This window comes from Staurois parvus, unplaced genomic scaffold (assembly GCF_062004578.1).
Source record: "Staurois parvus isolate SC_StPar_1 unplaced genomic scaffold, SC_StPar_1.0 ptg000635l, whole genome shotgun sequence".
NCBI lineage: Eukaryota > Metazoa > Chordata > Amphibia > Anura > Ranidae > Staurois > Staurois parvus.
In genome coordinates, this window is record NW_028318431.1 from 395,760 (window position 1) to 417,041 (window position 21,282).

The 21,282-nt window shown below is 40.2% G+C and overlaps 1 protein-coding gene across 1 annotated transcript in view; it reads right to left on the reverse strand.

Annotated features, from left to right (window-relative positions):
• UNC119 (unc-119 lipid binding chaperone) overlaps positions 1-21,282 on the reverse strand; it is an 84,161-nt gene that overhangs the window by 18,212 nt on the left and 44,667 nt on the right. The window contains exon 2 of the mRNA XM_089693615.1: positions 3,114-3,227. Within this exon, the coding sequence (XP_089549741.1) occupies positions 3,114-3,227 (114 nt within the window). The remainder of the gene's footprint in view (positions 1-3,113; positions 3,228-21,282) is intronic.

The window sequence follows — 21,282 nt, forward strand, 5'->3', positions numbered from 1 at the left end:
TTACTGAAATAAATGAACTTTTGCAAGATATTCTAATTTTTCAAGTTTCACCTGCATAAGGACACTAGCACAAAGCTGGAGCTGTGCTGGACAGGGAAGCCTTCCTATTTTTGACCAGTGTCCATTCACTTTTAGGTGGCTGCATATTCCAAGTGGTCATGAACAGAGCTGCTGTTAGAAACCATGGTGCCCTATACAGCCTACCTGACAGGGCCCCTCTCCCCCCCAAAAAAAAACGAAGTTTGCTATGCTCCAGGTATGAATGAACACAGTGAGTGATACTGATCATTCATTGTGTTCATTCAGGAAAGGGCTGGTAAATGTGACATATTTACCGGACCCTTCCCCCACTTTCTATCCTACTGTGTTCTTGCAGCTGCCTGTGGGAAGGAGAGGAGGGAAGCTGACAGCTCTGTGGGGGGTGGGGGCACACAGGGGGACCTGGGTAGCAGGGGGAAATATAAGGTGCACAGGGAGGTGATTGGTGCGGGGGGCGCAATTACTGGAACTGATCCCCTCTATGGCTCGCTCTGCAGCAGCTGAAAGTCAGCAAGAGGGAGAGAAGAAGCCAGATTTCAGCTGCTGCAGAGAGCCATACAGGAGATTGGTTCCAGTAATTGTCCTCCTGCCATGCTGATCACCCTCCCTGCCCACCTCTAATTCACCCAGCTGCCTGAGCCCCCCTGCTGGCCTGGGCCTCAGAGGAGGACTGGTGGTACCCCCTTACCCAAGGCCCTGGTCCTGAATAAGAAGAAAGTCTATGCCCCATGAATGATTAAGACATTTCTATTTCAATATTGTAATAACCCTAGACATGACCACAGTGAAGTCTTACACCGGAGAAATAAAGTGAATGCACCCACTAAAGCTGTACAGAAAGAAAGTTACTATATTATGAAATATTGAGGTTTTACTTATTCTTTTTCCTCCGGAACACAGTACTAGTCCATAATAAAAAACTGATAAATTTAGAATGAAAAACTTGCCAAACAGGAATCGTTGCATTTCCTCTGTGCATTTGCTGTATAAACTGATGCTGCTGTTCTTGTGATATGCTCCTTATCTTCAAGTGTTCTGCAAGCAGTTTTTCCCCTTTTCAGTTTGTTTACCTAGTTACATATTATTACCTCTTGCTACAAACAGTCAATCTTCCAAAAGGAAAAATGTACACTGTACGTGTGTGTCCGTGCTTGTGTGTATACATACAACACAATCTTTTAATGGGTTTTTGTCTATACTTTCCTTCATCCTTATGTGCAGAAAAAGCAAAAAGTTAGAATAATTTTAAACACTACCATTGATGCTTACAAGGTTTAAAATAGAATTCCATGTTTGCAATTAGCAACTACTGTGCAGTGTAGAGTTGAGTTTAGGAAAAGATTGATGTGGATCTCGATCCTCCAAAAATGCTAGAGATACTCCCAATCAGGGCCAGATTTAGCCTCACTGATCTGGGGGCGCAGTAAAAAAAAAAAAAGTCAGGGGGCACAATGTCAGTCTGTCATACAGTATCACGACCTGGGAAACACTAGTATTAGGCTGTCATTAGATTAGGGTGATTAAACAGAACCTATGCCTTCTTATATCAGGTGTCCTCATCAGAGTTCCACTTGACATCATGAAGTCATCAGCAACCTCCTTTACATCAGGATCCCTATCATGGTGCCCCCTTACATCAAGGTCCCTATCAGGGTGCCCCCCTCCATCAGGTGTCCCCATCACTGTGACCCCTGAAATGGATTGTCCCAATCAGTGAGCCTTCTTACATCAACTGTCTGCATCACATTAGAGAGCACCTTTATATCAATTGCTCCCAATCAGACTGACTCATAGCTCAGTGCATACACTCTGAGACCTGGGAGGACGCGACAAAAATCTGGGGGGCATACCCCCCCAGATTCAACCCTGATCTTGATGCTCCAGAAATGATAGAGAGGACTGATGTCTTACTATGTATGCATCTGACACATACAGGTCTATAGCCAAGCTTTGCATTACCTCATTGGAATAAGCCTGATGATTTCAAATTCCTGTGCATCAATAAAAAACCTCTTAAAACCCACAGTGCTCTAGGCTTAATGACTGTATAGCTGTACAAAATTATCACAAAGTTAAAAAAAAACAAAAACGAAACAAAAAATTATGAGTACACAGTGCTTTCCCACCCTAGCTATATACAATAAATAAAATGTTACTTGTTAAATCTTATTTTCATAATGTTGCACTTGTTAGTGTCTGGAACACTCTGTATAGAAGTAAATCTCTTTACAAAACCATTCTGAGCAGCTCTGTACGTTCAGATCACTGTGATAGACCATAAAGAGACCAATTACCACTATCACATGATGTAAACAGTATGTTTACATCTGTGAACCCCCCTCCCCTTCCTCTTGGTTTTTTTGTTCATCCCCATACTGGCAGTCCCATTAGATGTCAACTGGGACACGTAGCTGCACGGACAGAGCCTCTTTGTCCCAATATGACATCTGTATGGATGCGGCTGCATGTCCACAAACTCACCTTGGGTGGATTCAGGACTGTGCTCCCGCACAGATGGCACATGTGGACACAATGGCTGTGTCCATGCAGCCATGTGTCCCAAAAGACATCTATGGTACTGCCTGCCCCTTGCCAGCAAAACACAGGATAGCATGGGGCACACAAGTAATCACTCCATGTGAATGGGGCCTTATAACATGGAGGAAGGGGAGGAAATTGGAAATAATGAATGACTCCATCCAGTTATTCATTCATTAGTTCCTAAGTACAATGAAGGCAGCAACTGCTGCAAGTAAAGCATTTAACCCCTTTATCCTCCCCTCCTCTCCTATATATCCAATCTCCATTGTGGCACAAAATTATACCATACTGGGGTCTCTACTTCCCAAAAAAGGGGCCATTTTGAGGTGTTTGCACGGCCATGGCATTTTTATTCTAACAGAAAATAAGAAAACAGTACTATTTGTCTCTAAAAAAAAAAAAAGGACATAAAATTTGGGCACAATGTTGCATGATTAATTGTCAAAGTATCACAGCACTGGAGACTGGAAAATGGCTTGGTAATGAAGGGGTAATACAGGCTAGTACTCAAGTGGTTAATAAAGTAACCTCACCTGATGCTGGTGGCTTTGTGATTTCAAATAGAACAGTTCCTGACTCCATGTCTCGGATTTTAAATCTTGTGAAGTCTATCTTGTAAATATTTTCTTCTGGGGTGCATAAATAATCTGTGAAAAGAGCAAATGGATGGTTAGATTTCAGGAATAAATCCTTACTCTAAGAACAGATTGAAAAAGAAGTCTAAGGATAGCAGTAAAGTGCTAGTGCTCTTCAAAAACCAAAAGTCCAATGAAAGTCCCATAAATCAGAAGGAATCCACTTAAAAGGTTTTTTTTAGTGATAGTGACTCCCAGTGTTGCAATTAATTCACTGTGCAACCAAAGTTGCATGTCCCCTGAAGATGTGTGTGCGAGCGAAACGAGTTGGGTGAGGCCTTAAGTGTTGACATCATGCAGCAGTTTCCAAGTCAGTGGCCATCTTAGGCCCTTGCTGGACGGAAATGATCTGGAGTAGAGATCTGAGAGTTGACTCCATGGGGTTTATTTACTAAAGCTGGAGAGTCCAAAATCAGACTCCCTTCTGCATAGAAACCAATCAGCTTCTAACCTCAGCTTGTTCAATGAAGCTTGGCAATGAAACCTGGAAGCTGATTGGTTTCTATGCAGAAGGGAGTCTGATTTTGGACTCTCCAGCTTTAGTAAATAAACCCCCATGTGCCTGTATGAACGGCTGGTATTATATGCGAACGCCCATTAGCTATCTGGTGAGTGCATAAGGGTGAAGGATCACAAACACTTTGGTTACACAGTTCATCAATTGCAACATTGGGAGTCACTATCACCAAAAAGCCTTTTGATTAGATTCCTCATACGATTTATTGGACTGTCAGACTTTTGGTTTTGGAAGAGAACAAACTTTTTTTTGCATATAAGATTTTTACTGTCGGTTTGTATCACTACATGTAAAGGCACTTTAATGTCTATATTTACTTATTGAGATTTTATGTCTGATTTATTATTGATGCGTTGCACTTTTTTGGAGCCATCTTTATTAGGAGGTTTGTCTGTCATTTTATGCTAGCTCTCACCTCTGAGAGCTCACCTTTTTTTTTTTATTGAGGATATAGGAACAGATTGGGCAAAACTATTGGGGATCTGTCATCCTAAAGATTCTAAACCCCTGCATTAGGTGGACATAAACAAACCTATACAATGTACTCACCAAATGCTAACGTCTTGTGAAGCATTTAGGTTCTCATAAGGTCATAAGGCTAGGGCAGGTATAGAAGAATACACTGATTGCATATTTTAAAAAAAAGACTGCTAATGTAGTTAAACAACACTCAGTTTTACTTCTATAGATACAGTTTACGGCACTGGACCACCAGCCACCTCCCAGGGAACATTTTTCACCCTTTCAGATTATCCCATCATACAGCTTCTTAAATCACAATGTATAAAAGGAAACAAATTCTACACTATACACCTCTAAATCCATGCCAAAATTAATCCACACACCGACAGGATTAAAAGTTGAAGGCAAATGAAAAAGCTGAAGTTAAAGAGGGACATACTGGGAAGAAGCCTTCAGGTCACATCTGCTGTATATATTTCACCAGTTGCTAACAATTAAATAAAATACCTGGGGCTATTTTGGTTATTTACTGTAAACCAAGATATTTTACCAGCAGTTACTGTGTATGTATTACAAAAAAAAAAAAAGGAGCACGATTTATGGTATTAAAAATGCCTGCACCAGCCCCAAAAATGCAATAAAACTGAGTATAGGATCCAAGTACACAATTCTCCCCAGCCTTCCACAATGTAGTAATCAGTGAATAAGTAGTCAGTCACTAGGCCCAAGTATTGTCAGATGAGGGTGGGCACTTTTTTTTTTTTTTTTTTTTTATAAATGGAGCTCTGAGTTGGGGGAACAGTCTATTAGCCAGGACGGCAAACAGATAAGGATCTATTTTGAAAAGTATAGTCTTTGATATACTTTGAATATGGTTGACATCCCTGCAGCATTGGAGGCTCAAAGACTTGAGAAATCTAACAAGCTATCCTACCCATGCTCTGATGCAGAAAATCTGGAAAAAGTCTAGGCTGTCAAAATTGGTTACAGGATTTACCTGTTGAAGTCCTGTTTGTGACAATGCCTCTTCTAAGATCCAGAAAAGTGCAGCCAAAACTAATGCTCTTTGTGTGGAAGCAGTGGACCCTATGCAGAGGTACAAAAAACACCTCTTGCTGAGTCAGCCCAGGGTAGATAAAAATCAATTTTTGTTTTTTTAAATAAGATTTTATTAAAATAAATTTGATAAAAATAAAAAAAAAACTATCTAAATATAATTTTCCATTTAAGGTACATTAATAATTTAGTTTATTCAGTATGAAATGGAGCTTAGTTATGTAGCATGAGGCTGTATATTCTGCAATATTTAAATTTTTGGTAAACTCATTCAATGAATTAAAGCTGAGGTAACCTGCACTGCATTGGTGCATTCACACAATTTCACAGTAACCATGAGAAAAAAAACATGAAACAAAAGAATTAGAGTAGTTCTCCAGCTATGTGTGATTAACCTATTAACCTAAAATCGGTTCTGATATCGCTGTTTTCAGCTTATTCTAAAAAGGAAACCTTGATTTGGTTTGTAAATATAAAAGAATCTAACTACCAGCAAAAATGAGTCGGAGTCCTTACATTTAAAGAGCACCTGTCATTTTAGATCCATCATGGCAGCATCTATTAGCAGGCATCCACTCACCTGCTGCCGCCACGTCCCTCACCTTGTCGTGTCACTGCTGCATCACCAGTCGTCCCATTAAAGTGAATGGGACTGTTGGTGAGTCAACAGTGGGTCATAGGAGGAGATGATCGTTGCTCTTTAAAAATGATGATTTAAATCAAGCCTTTTCACCAGTGATTTAAATCAAATCCACCTTGGTCAGACCTATAGTTGTGCAATCACAAAAACCTAAGCTCTCTGCCGATTGAAGAGCACTAGCTCTTACTCAGCAGGTGGCATGTCAGACCTCTGCAGGCAGACCACTGTTTCTACAGAGGGGCCAAGGGTCCTTCACTACATCATGCTAGGGACAGATTTTATTATTAGGCTGTCTTTCAGAAAATGAACTATTAGGGCTCCTTTGCAGCAGCACGCAATTATGTGCATTGTGTCATGCATTACAATGCACCACAATGGACCAAAAATTGTCCATGCATGTTTGGATGAACAGCACACCACAAAGCAACACTATGTAGAAAATTCTGAAAAATTCTGTTCGGTAGATCCACACAATACATTATGTTCAACATGCAAGAAAGTGAAACTGGTGAAGCAAAAACTACATACGCAGACCAGAATGACTGGCAAGAGGCTACAGTCCAATCTTCCAGCTCAATCCTGAAATGAAGGATTATATATAAAGATCTATAAATGCCAATAACAAAATAGGACTTTTTCTTTTAAACGTTAGCACAGCTACTATATTTCTTGATAACATTAGCAGTTCGCAGATTTCACTTGTTGCCCATAGATGCTCTTTAAACCGACGTCAGCAGCAGTTTGCATTAATAAGTGTCACAAATATTACAGCTGGCTGCACAGTGCATTATTTGTAAATGCTGATTGACTAAAACCATACAACTCTTAAGCCGCTTTGCAACCTCATTAAGTCGGCATTCCTGAAATAGAAACAGATTAAGAGTTGCCACGGCTCCATAATGGTCTGTCAGCTCGTCTTCCATAAACACAGAGGTACCTTGGCTCCATCCTACCTAGCTCACCGCTAGAGCTGGATACTGATTACACTGGCAGGTACGGTTACAGCCATCAGTCATTCTACATGGAAATAACACAGGAAGGCAGAGACACATGAGATTAATCCCTGTGTGTGTCATTATCAGCATGCTGAAAGAAAGGATATCGAGGGAACATTGTGTATCAGTGTTACAGCAGTTTGTAAATCGTAATCAAAACTATACACCAAGGTATAACAAGGTTTCAGGTACACAGTATATATTTTAGATGTCAGGTTTTTTTTTTTCTGGTGTCCCATTGGGAAGAATTTCCTTCACTTCCTGTTCTGGAGACAACCAAAAAAAAAAAAAAAAGGGAAAATATTTTTAAAGTGAAGGAAATCTACAAAGCAGAACTCCAGAATGTCGGACACTTTCTAAAATGTGCTCGCTTACTAGGAGTTAAAGTAGAATCTAACCACTCCTAAATTAACTCCCCACCCACCCGTGTTCCATGGCACATATGCGCTGCCAGTCTCCCCCAGGCCTTTAGGAGTCGGCAGTGACAGGCGACGGATTAGCGCACATGCAAATAAATGCTGGCAGCTTCAGTGCCCTCTGGCACTTGTGTGCATGCGCAGACATTCGCCACCGCAGATGCTTTCAGCTTGGTAATAAACTGCCTCCTTGGAAAAGCTGTGACGTAGCAATGCCAGGAGACAACAGAAGTATTGCCTTGCAACACAAATATAAGCAAAACTGAAAAATAGAATTTTTTTTTGCATTACTGAAATAGGGAGGAACAAAGTAAGGAGAGTTTGTTTAGGCGAGTTAAGTTCCACTATGTCCAACAACTTGCATGCCACCTTGGGGACTTTTATTTACAGCTGACAGTTTTACTGGAGTACCTGGAGTACAGTTATCTCTATTCTCTCTTCTGCTCACCCCTCCCCATCACTGCCCTTTTACAGAAAGCTTTGTATTTTATTAATAGGTTCACATAATACAAAAGCCCTCTGATGGTCAGGAGAAGGGAAGGGGCAACAAAGCAGCTACATGCACCTGCAGCTCAGATAGGAAGGTCCAGCATCAGAGCACTAGTGATAGCCATTCTCAGTAAAAACATAAATTGAAGATAAGCTCATGAGGTGGCATGCCCCTCATTGGACTTAACACATAGTAATACAGTACATTTTAGAAAGTGGCTGAATTGCTGGAGTTCAGCTCTAAGATGCCATACACCAATTCTCTCAATCAGCCCAGGATTTCCCTCGTTCATCACTTGAGTGCCCCATCTATGCTAAACCGTGTTGGCGTAAAACTGACAGCTGTCAAAATACAAAAACATCTGATTGGATGCAGCCTTTGTTTTCATAAAAAAATGTAAGTAGCCAGATGTAAAATTGTTGGCAAAAGGATGTTGGGTGGGAAAATGCCAGAAGTGCATGGCCAGCTTTAGTTATCCCAAGAACAAGTGTCCCTATCGCAAGATCTCCTATTTCTGGTGTGGTGACAACTCAAAATTTAGCATTTTCCTATTGCTTTCAGTCCCTGTGGCAATAGTAACTAGGACAAAGGGTGAATATCCCCAACAGGGGACTCGGACAACAATAAAAATCTAAAAGATTACGCCTCCCTTCTTTAGGCCTGGTTAACACTAGTGCGGGACATGAGGACTGCTATTAGGGCATCGCAGTTCATTCATTTGAATGGACTGCTGTGTATCCTGCACAAAAAAGGTGCATGCACCTTTTCAAAAACGCATCCGCATGAAAAATGCATGGTCTTTTTGACCCTGCGGTTCCTGTACCCACGATCGCGCGGCAGGCTGAGGGCGGTGCCATTCAGAAAGAATGGCAGCCCTGCGTTTCTCGTAAGAGCAGTGTGACTCAACTGCACATGGTTGTGGGTACGGAAACAGGTGCGATTCCTGCACATGCAGCCTGCGGGCTAGTGTGAACCCAGGGTTATCCAAAATATATTACAAAGAAAAAAGTTTGCCTTTAGATACAATTTGAAAATTACTTATACTAAGAAAAAAAAAAAAAAAAACAGACTGTTATAGCTGCACTATGTTTGTAAAAATGCTAGTTTCTTGGCTTTGATGCTGATGCAAATGTATCAACACTATCTAGACCGCTGATTCATTACAAGTATGCAGATCAGGAGCTCTAACTTCAACAGTTGTATGCTTTGTTCAGAGCAGCTACTCAACATATACAGCCAGGCAACTAGGATTTTTACATTCCAATAATTTTTATGAAACAAATTCGAATTTTTATGAAACTATTTGTTTTCAAATAACAAATCGTGCAAATAGACAGGTACGTGTCATAAGAAGTAGGTTTCAGTCAACACAGAGCATGGTTTATCTAACTTAAGACATACATTAGGAAACCAAAGACTCAGTAGAAAGGCAATTGAATAATTCAAATAGCGAGTCCCCATCATTTATCCAACCATATATAGATGACGAAGGTAGTGGTGGGGTAAGGGAGGATTGAGACAGGCTGGAAAGGGGCAGGAAAAAGGGGGAGTCAGGGGACATAGTGGAAGGGGAAGGGAGAGAACCACTATTTGCAAAGCTAAGAATACACACAGAACGAGTTGTTTGACGCACAATAAATGTTTTAGAACAAATAGGGACTAGTCTCAACTAACCCCGTTGAACAAAAAAAAAAAAAAAAAAAAAAGGGGGATAGTAAAAAAGTAAAGAAAAAGTAGAAAAGAAAAGCAAAAAAGGAGAGGGTCAAGTTGGGAGACATTAAGGCATGGAAATATATTAAATCCATGGATCCCACGTTTTATCAAATTTTTTAGTATTGTGTAGAATACAAGTGAGTGTCAATCATAATCCAATTCAATTTATTCTTAACATAGTCAAGCGGGATAATTGATTTCTTCCAATGTCTAGCAATAGTAATTCTCGCTGCCAACAGCATTTAAGGGATTTTTTTGGAATGGTATTTGGAAATTTATGAAAGGGCAGTCTGCGAATATTCACCAGTCACTGTATAGATGAAATTAAACATGCGGATCCAAAATCTGGTTGCCATCGGACATTGCCACCAGACGTGATACATAGAGCGCATCTGGCCGCAATGCCGAAAGCACATCGGTGAGGCTGATGGATGCATCCTTGCAGTCCGAGTTGGGACCAAGTACCATCGTAATAATGTTTTATAATTTGCATCAATTAGGGTGGTATTGATGGAAATTTTAGATAATGTCAGGGCAATATCTTGCCAATTGGGTCATAATTAACATTCAGGTCCCGTTCACATTGACCCATATAAGGAAGCTTGCAACTAGGATTTTTAGAAGGCCGTCAGTAATCGTTCAGTACAGGTTTCCTTTAAGGTATTTTGTGGTTGGCCAGCTCTTCACACACTTATCAAATACAAATCACTCCTTTCATCTGCATAGTCTATAAATAATGTACTCCATTTGTGTTTTACGAGAGGCTGTTTCTATAGCTCTTGACTTGCTGAGTAGGAATTCCTATCATACACCATAAAGCTTTACTAATGGGGGAAGCAGTCATCCTAATGGGTGTAGGTCATGTCATCCTAAGCCACAACATGCATTAAATACTCAGTGGGGATGATGTCAAGTTCTTCCTCTAAATTAGTGTTTATTCTATATTGTCCTTAAAGGATAAGTGCACTAGTAAAAAAAAAAAAAAAAAAAACCACAACATAATGACATAGCTGAGACCAAGCTAAAGGCAGATTTCTCTACCTGCCTTTCCTGCGACCAGCAGAGTCTATTTCAAATTGTGCTGATGGTTTTTCTTGTTGTTCAGTGTATGTGCCATAGGACCGTTCGATATTCTCTAAGGTAAAGCCGGCCATGCATGGATCAAAACTTGGCCGATTCAGTTGTACAATTATTGATGTAATTTATGGAGGATACCTTTTTTTCTAAAGTGCGGTACTTAAAAGGCGCTCCTGCACCATTTTTAAAGTCAACTCTGAACTACATATTACCCTTGCAGAGGGTGAAAACGCATGGCATAGGTCCCACTCATGATTACACTAGGGACCCAGTATTTGCTTTGTGGGGAGAGAGTATATCACTCTTGTATGATTTTACTAAAAGTTTATAAAAAAGGTAGAAAAATACAGGTAGAAAAATAATTGCATAGTAATAAACAACTGTTCATACTGCATATCAACCACCAGCAAAATACAGTTGCAGGAAGCCGAGGCAAGAATAATGGAACATGGTACATACAGGTACATCAGGTATGGCCAGCCATACCCAACCTCAAGGCCAGAGTTTAATATACAACTCCAACTTGTGTCAATCCCCATTCCATTCTGTAGGCAACTAGAATCCCCCATACACCTCTTGGGCACAACAAAGCTGTAATATGCTCAGGGAATGGAGGGTAGTCCAGCAACACCCAGGCAAAAGAAAGGAAATAAAGCAGGCCATAGATGATACGATTTTCTTTCCTCCAACAATGGGGAGCTGTCCCTGCCAGGAGAACAGTGACTATTCCTAGTGGCTAAAATTGCATGCAAAAAAATTCAACATGTTGGTTTAACTCAAGTACAACACTCAAATTGGGTATATTCAGCCTGCATATAGATGGTTCGAATCTCGGCCAGTCCCTGCTGAACTGGCCGAGATTCGAACCATCTGTGGCTGGCTTTACTGTGGTCAATTACAGAGTTAGGTGTGAAGATTACTCTGCAGAGTTAGCAGTTCCAAACTCTTGCAAAATTCATTACACAAACTTGGCTTTATAAAAGAAAAAAGGTTTAATTAACCAAGGTCTTCCAAAATGCCATTCATTTTTTCCAAAGGAGTACAATAGCCTTTCAAGCTGTGAATTGAATACTAAGGAGAGTACTATTCTTTGGAGTCAAACTCCCCACCAGTGTCAGGAGGCACACAGATTTGGAATGGTACATTTAAAGCAGAAACCTAATAAACAGTGATTCTTGACCAGGACCTCTGGATCACAGCACAGTTCCATAATATATGCATAAAAGTGGCAGTGGAATGAGTACATCATACATCTCTAACATTCAGAAGGCACCTCTAGATAAAGTGAAACCAGTGCAGTGCTACAAACCAAACCCGACCTAAATCCAAATGTGTTAAAGAAAAATGTAATACATTGAAATAAAAAGTCCAAACATTTCTTCTTTATGGTGCTCCCTTCCTCCTGTGATCACCAAGTGCTTTAAACACAAGAGTGCATAATTCCACCACCAGATGTCTGCTCACCTCCAGCAGTGTGACCTCACATATGGATACTCGTTCAGAGTACAACTCTCACCACCAATTCACCTCATAAATAAGAAACGTCATAGTGCGTAAAACTTTAAACTTTTTATTGCCAGAAAATATATTCAAATGCACACTCACATATATAAAGGTGCCTGACCACACCAAATGTAAAGAGCCTCTATTATTGCTCTGCAATCTGGAGAAACTGTGCCGTGAGCAGTCAGCTATAATAAAACAGCAGCAGTGTGTCCTCAGATACAATCATCCTTCCATATGTGAAATAAACCGTAGGTGCCTTAATGCTCACCGGCTTAGATAATGTGTGCTCCAGTATAAACGAATATGGGTCAATGTGCACTACCGCCGTAGTAATTGCCGGCTCCATATTGAGTCGTGACGTCATCCAAAGCTCCTCCCCAACAAGTTTCGTCACATGACATTTTTTCAAGGGGAACATGATTGATGAATCGTGTTCCCCTTGAGAAAGTCACGTGACAAGCGAAGAAACACATCGGGAGGAGCTTTTGATATCACGACGCAATTCGGAGCAAGCAATTACTACAGTAGTAGTGCACAGTAACCCATATTCGTTTATACCGGAGGACACACTGCTATCTAAGAAGGTGAGCATTACGGCACCTGCAGTTCATCCTGAAGCAGTCATCTGCACATAAATACCATTTGACCATCCAAATAATATTTGTGCAGATTAGGGAGAGCTAGGTCAACTTGGAGCCATGGTTTCAAGGAGCTAAAACGTTTATTAACTTTCTTAGAATAGACATTAACTGAAGAATTCCTTTGGACAGAGAAACACTGGTAGCATCTTCATTGGAAGGATGCTGATCCGACCAATGAAGAATAAAAGTTAGGGGTTTCCAAGCTAAATTGTGTTTTAGGGAAGCCATTAGAGCATTACGTTTAAGGGAATATTAGTCAGATTTTTTTTTATATTGATCCCTAAATATCTAATCTACACAACCCAACACAGGAGGTGGTCTGCATCCACCACTTCCTTTGACCCTGAGGCTGCTGGAAGATAAGATTTTCCCCAAATATCTTTCAAGCCATACAAAAGCTTGCACATGCACTGTACTATTCTGTTGATGAATCTTCAGCCATGGGGGATTTTGCACTGCTACATACTGTATAGGCCAATTCTTCAACAGATACGTTCTGAATTTTAGGACATGTTCAAAGTTATTGCTTTCAACAAATGGACATATTAGTGGATTTGTTATATGTTCAGTTAAGGGTGGAACATCCAATTCATAAATAATTACAGTTTGACTCGCATCAAAACACCTTATATTTGCATTAAAGGTTACCTTTTCCAGCATTAAACCGTTGTGGGAAGTTAAAGTATAACTAAAAGCCAAAAGTTTTTTTTTTGTGCTTCGGATTTAGTGGAGAAGGATTAGAAAGCTTTTTAATTTTTTATTGCCGATTGTCCCCATTAAGGGGATTCACCCTCTCCATTTATCCGGTTTACCAATATTGAAAGTGAACGTAAAAGAAAATCCCAAATTTTGGGAACAGAGGGGAATTCTTCCAATGGGGACATTAATTCTGGTGATCCGGGGGTCCACAAGAAATTCCTTTAATTTGCAGGGATTTCCTCTCACTTTGGTTATGGGACAGAAAGTGAAATCTGCACGATGGGACACAGTCGTTGAGAGAAAGTCTGTCGGGTTTCCAAGCTATCCAAAACGGAAAAAAAAAAAAAAAAAGTTTTGTCCATTGTTATACTTTAACCTGCAGACATAAGTGAATTGCTATTCTTGGCAGAAGTTTGTAGCTTTTTTTCAAATATAAATCAATATTTTTGCACATGTATATACCCACTATCTAGATTGAGTGGGTGATAGGTGAGGCTAGAATGCTTTTTGGGATCTTTTGACAGCATTGTCAGTTTTATTTTGGGTGTGGAGGTATTAATATTATCTAAGAAATTTCGCAATAAAAGGATTTTGACAGAATCATGCAAATTGATTGTTTTTTCTCTTTATATACAATGCACTTTATTTGTGCTGGTACATGCTCATATTGCTGAAGACTATTGCTTGTTCAGATAGAAAGGTGTCAGATCACACAGTGCATTGCAATTTGTTGTGTATGAGGCTGCATAGCTGCAGCCAGGTCAGGGTGCCCTCGCTGATCCGTATCCACAGCCAAAAGCACCTACAGTGAATATAAAAAAAGTATACACACCCCTGTTAAAATGTCAGGTCTCAGATGTAAAAAAATGACAAAGATGAATCATTTCAGAACTTTTTCCACCTTTAATGTGACCTATAAACTGTAAAACTCAGTTGAACGACAAACTGAAGTCTTTTAGGTGGAGGGAAGTAAAAATAGAAAAACTAAAATAATAATATGGTTGCATAAGGGTACACACCCTTAAACTAATACTTTGTTGAAGCACCTTTTGATTTTATTACAGCACTCAGTATTTTGGGTATGAGTCCCCAAAGTACAATGCTGCCACCACCATGCTTCACTGTGGGTATGGTGTCCTTTTGGTGATGTGCGGCGTTTTCCAAAACATATCTTTTGGAATTATGGCCAAAAAGTTCAACCTTGGTTTCATCAGACCATAACACATTTTCCCACATGCTTTTAGGAGATTTCATGTGTTTTTGCAAAATTTAACCGGGCTTGGATGTTTTTCTTTTTAAGAAAAGGCTTCCATCTTGCCACTCTACCCCACAGCCCAGACATATGAAGAATACAGGAGATTGTTGTCACATATACCAACAGCACTTGCCAGATATTCGTGTAGCTCCTTTAAATGTTGCTGTAGGCTTCTTAGCAACCTCCCAGACCAGTTTTCTTCTCGTCTTTTCATCAATTTTGGAGGGACATCCAGTTCTTGGTAATGTCACTGTTGCACCATATTTTCTCCACTTGATGGGTGTCTTCACTGCGTTTCATGGTATATCTAATGCCTTGGAAATTCTTCTGTACCCTTCTCCCGAATGATACCTTTTAACAATGAGATCCCTCTGATGCTTTGGAAGTGCTCTGCGGACCATGGCTTTTGCTGTAGGATGCGACTAAGAAAATGTCTGGAAAGAACTACTAGAACAGCTGAACTTTATTTGGGGTTAATTAGAGGCACTTTCAATGATAGCAGGCTTGTACTGACACCTATTTAACATGATTGCTTAATTTTGAACACCACTATATCCCCAGTTATAATAGGGTGTGCACACTTATGCAACCACATTGTTTTACTTTAGGTTTACTCTCCCCCCCCCCCAAACAAAATGGTTTGTTTTTCAATTGAGTTGTACAGTTTATAGGTCATGATAAAAGTTCTGAAATTATGCATCCTTGTCTCTTTTTTACATCACAGAAACTTTACATTCTAACAGGGGTGTGTAGACCTTTTATATCCACTGTATAATGGGCACATGAGCATCAGAAGTAGACCACAGAGCAATGGAAGAAGGTGGCCTGGTCTAATGAATATAATAGTGTGAGGAACACAACATATTTGATGTGTTGTCTTGGTTGACCTTATTCTCCAGCTCTGAATGTAGTTGAGCATCTGTGAGATGTGCTGGAAAAAAATTTCTGATCAATGGAGTCCCATTTTGCAACTTACAGGACTTAAAAGGAGCTGCTACTGGCAGCTTGGTGCCACATAATGTACCACAGCATACCTTCAGAGATCTAGTGGAGTCCATGTCTGGAAGAGTAAAGGTGGGTGGTCATAATGTTAAGACTGATATTGTTGTATATACTGTACATATGCTTGTCTATCATATCCAGGAGGAAGCGCTGCAGATGTTTCATATGTTATACCTTGTGACTCCAAGAAAGGAAGATTACTGACGGGAATTCACTATTGATAATTTAATGATGCGTCTCAGATTAATCTGCGAAGAGCTGCAATGGTTAGTAGAAGAGCAATACTTTCCAAGTACTACCTCAGCAAATCTCAGAAGACAGGGCTAAAAAAAATGTTACACATCATATCCCCTGACAATGTACTATTTTTAAGGAATCATCAGTGGTAAAGACACAAGACTACTGGGAGGTAAACTTCAGTCTGTTTAAAGCACTGTTCCACTGAGAGTCATATGCCATTCGCATCATACAAAAAGATGTGTTTGCTTAAAAGTTTTTTTCTATTGCATCATACAAGCAAAAATCTAAAAACACAAAATTTGGTAACAATGATCCTTTTTAGCTATAAAAAAAGGAAAACTTCAGCTACTTCTAAAATCTATCAGAAAAACTACTAATGCTACTCGCGAAACTTAATTATTGCAGGATCACAGAACACGGTTATTTAACCTAATTTAAACCTTACAAAAGCTAGAGTAGCCAGATTTAGAACTTTTATTGGAAACCTGCAGAAATACAGAAGTGTAACCTGCCATTACTGACCTCCACTAGTTACTGCGGATTACCTGGTTGTTATGCCTATCCTCCAAAAATGTTATTACCTTCCAATCTGTATGTAGCTCAGGAGATGAAAACTGCACAACCACACATTATAATTTAATAAAGGGATGCTGAAAGTGACAGTAAATGTGGTCACCCTTATCCAAAGTTGACAAATGCCACCATTCTTGGCAATTTATTTCAGATTTAAAAAAAAAAAAAAAAAAAAGGAAAAAAATAAGTGTTAGCCACCCTAAAGCAGTATACAGCATTCATGAAATTATTAGTCAATTAATGGGGACCTTAAAGGGTACCCTTCTCAAGAAAGGGGTGCTCTAAGACATTAACTGTGGGAGTAATTGCTGGACACACTGCTGGATATAGAAGGGATTACATCAAGGGTTTTGTTTTATTTTTTAAATTCTCTATTTTCAACGAGCATACAGATCAAGAAAGTGACATGGTTCAACACAAAAGGTGAAGGCTTTTTCATGTTAAATATGTATTCTTAGTTTTTTTAAAAATGTAAATTTAAAACAAACCTGTATACAGTTTAACACTGGTAAATTACTAGCCAGATTTGATAGCCTAAATGACCAATACTGAGGTCTGGAAGGCAATCCCAAGCATGACTTGGGGATCTGAAGTCCCTCTTTGCAAGTTTACCTAACAAGATAATTCTTTCACTCTGCCCGGTAGTTTACCAGCTTCTGCTATACACAGATTTATGTGAATATACAGTATTTAGAGTGGAATAAAATCATGTTCAGCAAAGTCCTGTATATCTACCCGTTTAAAATAAACCATTATTGTTTGGCTATAGTAAAGTGGTTGTAAAGTGTTTTTTTGTAATTAAAATAAAACAGGTTATACTTACCTGCCCTGTGCAATGGTTGCAAAGAGCAGCCTAGAACCTCCTCTTCTGGGGTCCCCTGCCAAAACTCTTGGTTTCTCCTCTTCTCTATGTTCCACCATAGGAAGCCTTTTTCTATGGTGGCACACCTGCAGGCTCGCTCCTGAGCCAGGCCAAGTGCATTCACTGACAGTGTGGTTTTGCTCCACCCCCACTGATTTGATTGACAGCATCGGGAGCAAATAGCTCTGAGCCTGTAAGGAAAGAGACCAGCGTCTGTGCACACGGGCATAGGCCTGGATCAAGATAGGATTGAGGGAAGTATAAAGGGAGGCAAGAGGGCAATACAACTAATGGGACATTTTTACCTTAATGCAGAGAATGCATGAAGGTAAAAATGTCCAGACTTTAGAACCACTTTAAGTCCTCATGCACACTGGACGTTTTTACAGCTGCGGTTTTTGGCTTTTTTTTTTACAGCCAGTAAACTCCCCCGCATGTTACCCTATGTGTCAATGCACACAGACTAATCAGTGTTTTGGCAGGGGCATTTTTGGGCTGGAAAAAAAAAACCCAGAACTAGTGGGTTTCTAGAGAAGTTTTTTAGTTGTAAAAATGCTCTAAAGCTGAAAAACACAGTAAAACACGGCAAAACAGCGGTTTTTTTTAGTGTTCTTTTGACCAAAAAAAGCAAACGTGAAAAAACACAGCAAAATGACGCTAAACGCTAATGCAAAAATGCTAAAAAAACCCACGTTTTTAACATGACTTTACACAGCTAACGTTGCCAGCGTTATTAAAACGCCCAGTGTACATGAAGCCTAAAGCTGAACCCAGGGGAGTTTTTTGTTTTCCTGCCATGCAAAAACATTAGTTGCTACTGCATTTGTTAAAACTTTTACTTTCATTCAGCCCAGAGCACTAACTGCCAAATGTCCAGTGCAAAATCTTACAGTTTTGACTCTATTACACTGATTGTGGGTTGCTCACTGTATACCTTGTCCACTCACAAAATTAATACAAGGCCATTTGTGAATGAATGGAGGTGAGGATGAATGCCACAATTATCCTCTTTGAATCACAGAATTTCCTGCATTCTGTGAAAAAGATGCAAGATGTTTTGTGAATGGAAGCAGCGTAACGCAAGCAACCTACTATGATCAGTGTATTGGAACCGAGACTAATCTATTTTTACATGGCAAAACCTCTTTCCCCAGATTTCAGCTTTAAAAAGGGGAAAAAAAAAAACAACACATTTTACCAGTTTCTGTGAATGACTGCACTGTGCTCCTTAGGTCATGAAATAACACATTGGTTGTTATTTAATGACAGAACAGTAAAGTGTACTAATTAACAACTGTGCTTTATTATCTGGCTATTGTAAACTTATGAAGGGTGAAATCTATTTCTGTATAATTGCACACTGCATTTTCTAGTGACGTACTAGAGCAGACCTTTTACAATCACTGCAAAATTGTCCATAAGGCCGAACACTTCACAAGTAGGTATGTGGAATGGACATACAGGTATACTGGTATAATAATGCCAAACAGACTGACCAATCTGCAGTAAAAGATGCATGCAAAAAACATAACATTAGAATGATTTAAGATATCAAATATTTGCATTTCTGAGCATATAGGGCAACTTGTACATATATATTTGCAACAGTTTTAAGTGAATCCAAAGCCAAAACTGTGTGTTTTGGATATAGTGGGTAATCGTTAGAAAAGAAGTTTGGGAATTTTGTTTATTTTTTTAAATGATACTTAACTTGGTGGATGCAGCATCTATCCGATCCTACATCAGTCCCCCACTGGCTCTAAGGTTGAGAACTGAGCAATCAGACACCGCTGATTGCTCAGTTCTTCCTGCTGCTCTGAGCAGAGAGCGGTGGCTGTCAGTCATGCTGTCTGCCTGCCCCACTCACTGCTGTGGTAGGGGCAGGAGCGGCTTAATTAGGCTCCTAGCGGATTGGTGGAGAGGCTGAACCAGGTGCCAGTCCAGGCTCCTGGGTGGATCCTGACCAAACTGGCTCAGGGGCGTTTGGCAGAGGACTTTAGCCGGCTGTCAGCTGAAAATGGGTCACAGGAGTGCAGAATGAACTGCATTCCTGTAATCCACAGGAGAAGTTCAGCCAAACGAGCTTTGACTATACTTCCCCCTTTAAAACCCCTTCAGTTCTTATCCCAAAAGGCACAACAAGTAGTGAGGGGAAATCCCTTCTTACACATTTAGAAGATTTCCCTTCACCTCTTCTGGTGACGCACATGAAACGTTGAATATTTTGTGCCAGTGACAATGGTTACCAGAGAGGTGAATTCCCCCAGGGAAAACTGTATTTGTAAGATTATGAATGCGTTTGTTTCCAATCCGCCTTGAAAAGAGATAAGATTTCCTCTGGGGTTAAAAGGCTAGGAATGAATTTTCAGGTCTTGGGGAATCCTTGCCTTGCTTAAAGTGGTTGCAAAGGCTCAATCTTTTTTTTTACCTTCATGCAGCTCCTTTTTTTCATAGAAGACTTCTAAAATTATCTGCCATCAAAAGACCCTACATTCAAAAATGTGCAAAAATCCAGTTCCACAAAAGAAACTGCACATAAGGCTCAATTTACAAAGCTTTAAAACAAGAATAACTATCTTTATTTTATCCATATTACTCATTTTCAAACCTATGATGTCCTAATCTGCCCCAGACAAAAATTTTTCAATGCCAAATGGGCTGGGGTTCAATATTATCGTTACATAAAGTTTCTTATCTTACCTGGTTCCATATTTACCTTGAGAAAGGAGATCTTTGTGTCTCCAAAACATTACTTTGGTTTGTGATCATTTTGGAACTCCTAAATATCCTCATAATCGAACCTGACATGCTAGCAATTACTTGGTATACAGATAAGCAAGGTGCCATTGTTTGCCAAGCACCCTGACGGCCTTTTGGGGTTGAGGAATTTGTGTACTTTTGGGGATTAGGGCATTCCTGTATTTATTATATATCCATCATGGCATCCCTCTAATGTGTCCCACTCCATGACCCTTGATGCAGAGTCAGTCTATATCTGGTTGCATATTATCAGGAGTATTTCCGTGCCAAAAAAAACCAAAACATTCCACACGGTTTTAAAATTTGTAACCCACAATTGGGCGAAAGAAGATGGAATTCTGTGGGAATTGCATTATAACTGCCGTCCAGAATGACTTAACTTCAAGAGGTGGACTGACAACTCATGGGGCCCCTGGGCAGTTGGAGATCATGGGGCCCCTTGTGTCCCTACCCACACAATCCATGCCTACACAAAGTCCCACCTACATATTGCAGCCAAGCTGCATAGGGGGACATTTAAAAGGAGAAGTACAGACAAAGCTTGTTTAGCTGTACTTCTACTGTGGGTCACAGGCGTGCAGTTGGTTTTGCACTCCTATGAGCCGCATCAGCCGACAGTGGGCTTCAGCTTCAGGACTTCAGAGCCGGTTCAGGCTGGGGGGAAAAAAAAAAAAAAAAGTATGGCCAAAGCTTTTTTGGCCATACATCTCTTGTGCACTTACTCTCCTGTAACCCAGAGTAAACCGACATGGCAGAGCCCCTCCAAGCTCTGGAAGTAGCCCAATATTCTGACTGTATCTACCCAGCTACCGCTGACCACTGGCTCCACCACACAGCGTGTAGTTGAGAGTTGGGGCCAGCTGTGCCCACCCTCTCCCCTGCCCAGATCTCCAGTGAGCGCTGGAGGAGCAGAGAGTGGTGACTGACAGTTAGTACTCTCTATAATCAAGAACTGAGCAATCAGTGGTCATGTGATCACTCAGTTCTTAGGCTTAGAGTCAACATGGGACAGTTGCAGCATCACACCAATGCTGCAACAGAGGGGAGAATGGATGCTTTTTCAAACTCATATTCCTCCTTTAAAGATAAAAATGCAGGGTGTTACATCATGCCAACCCCCACTTCCCCCTTTAACTGCCTTTGTGCATCATGTCTGTCAAGGT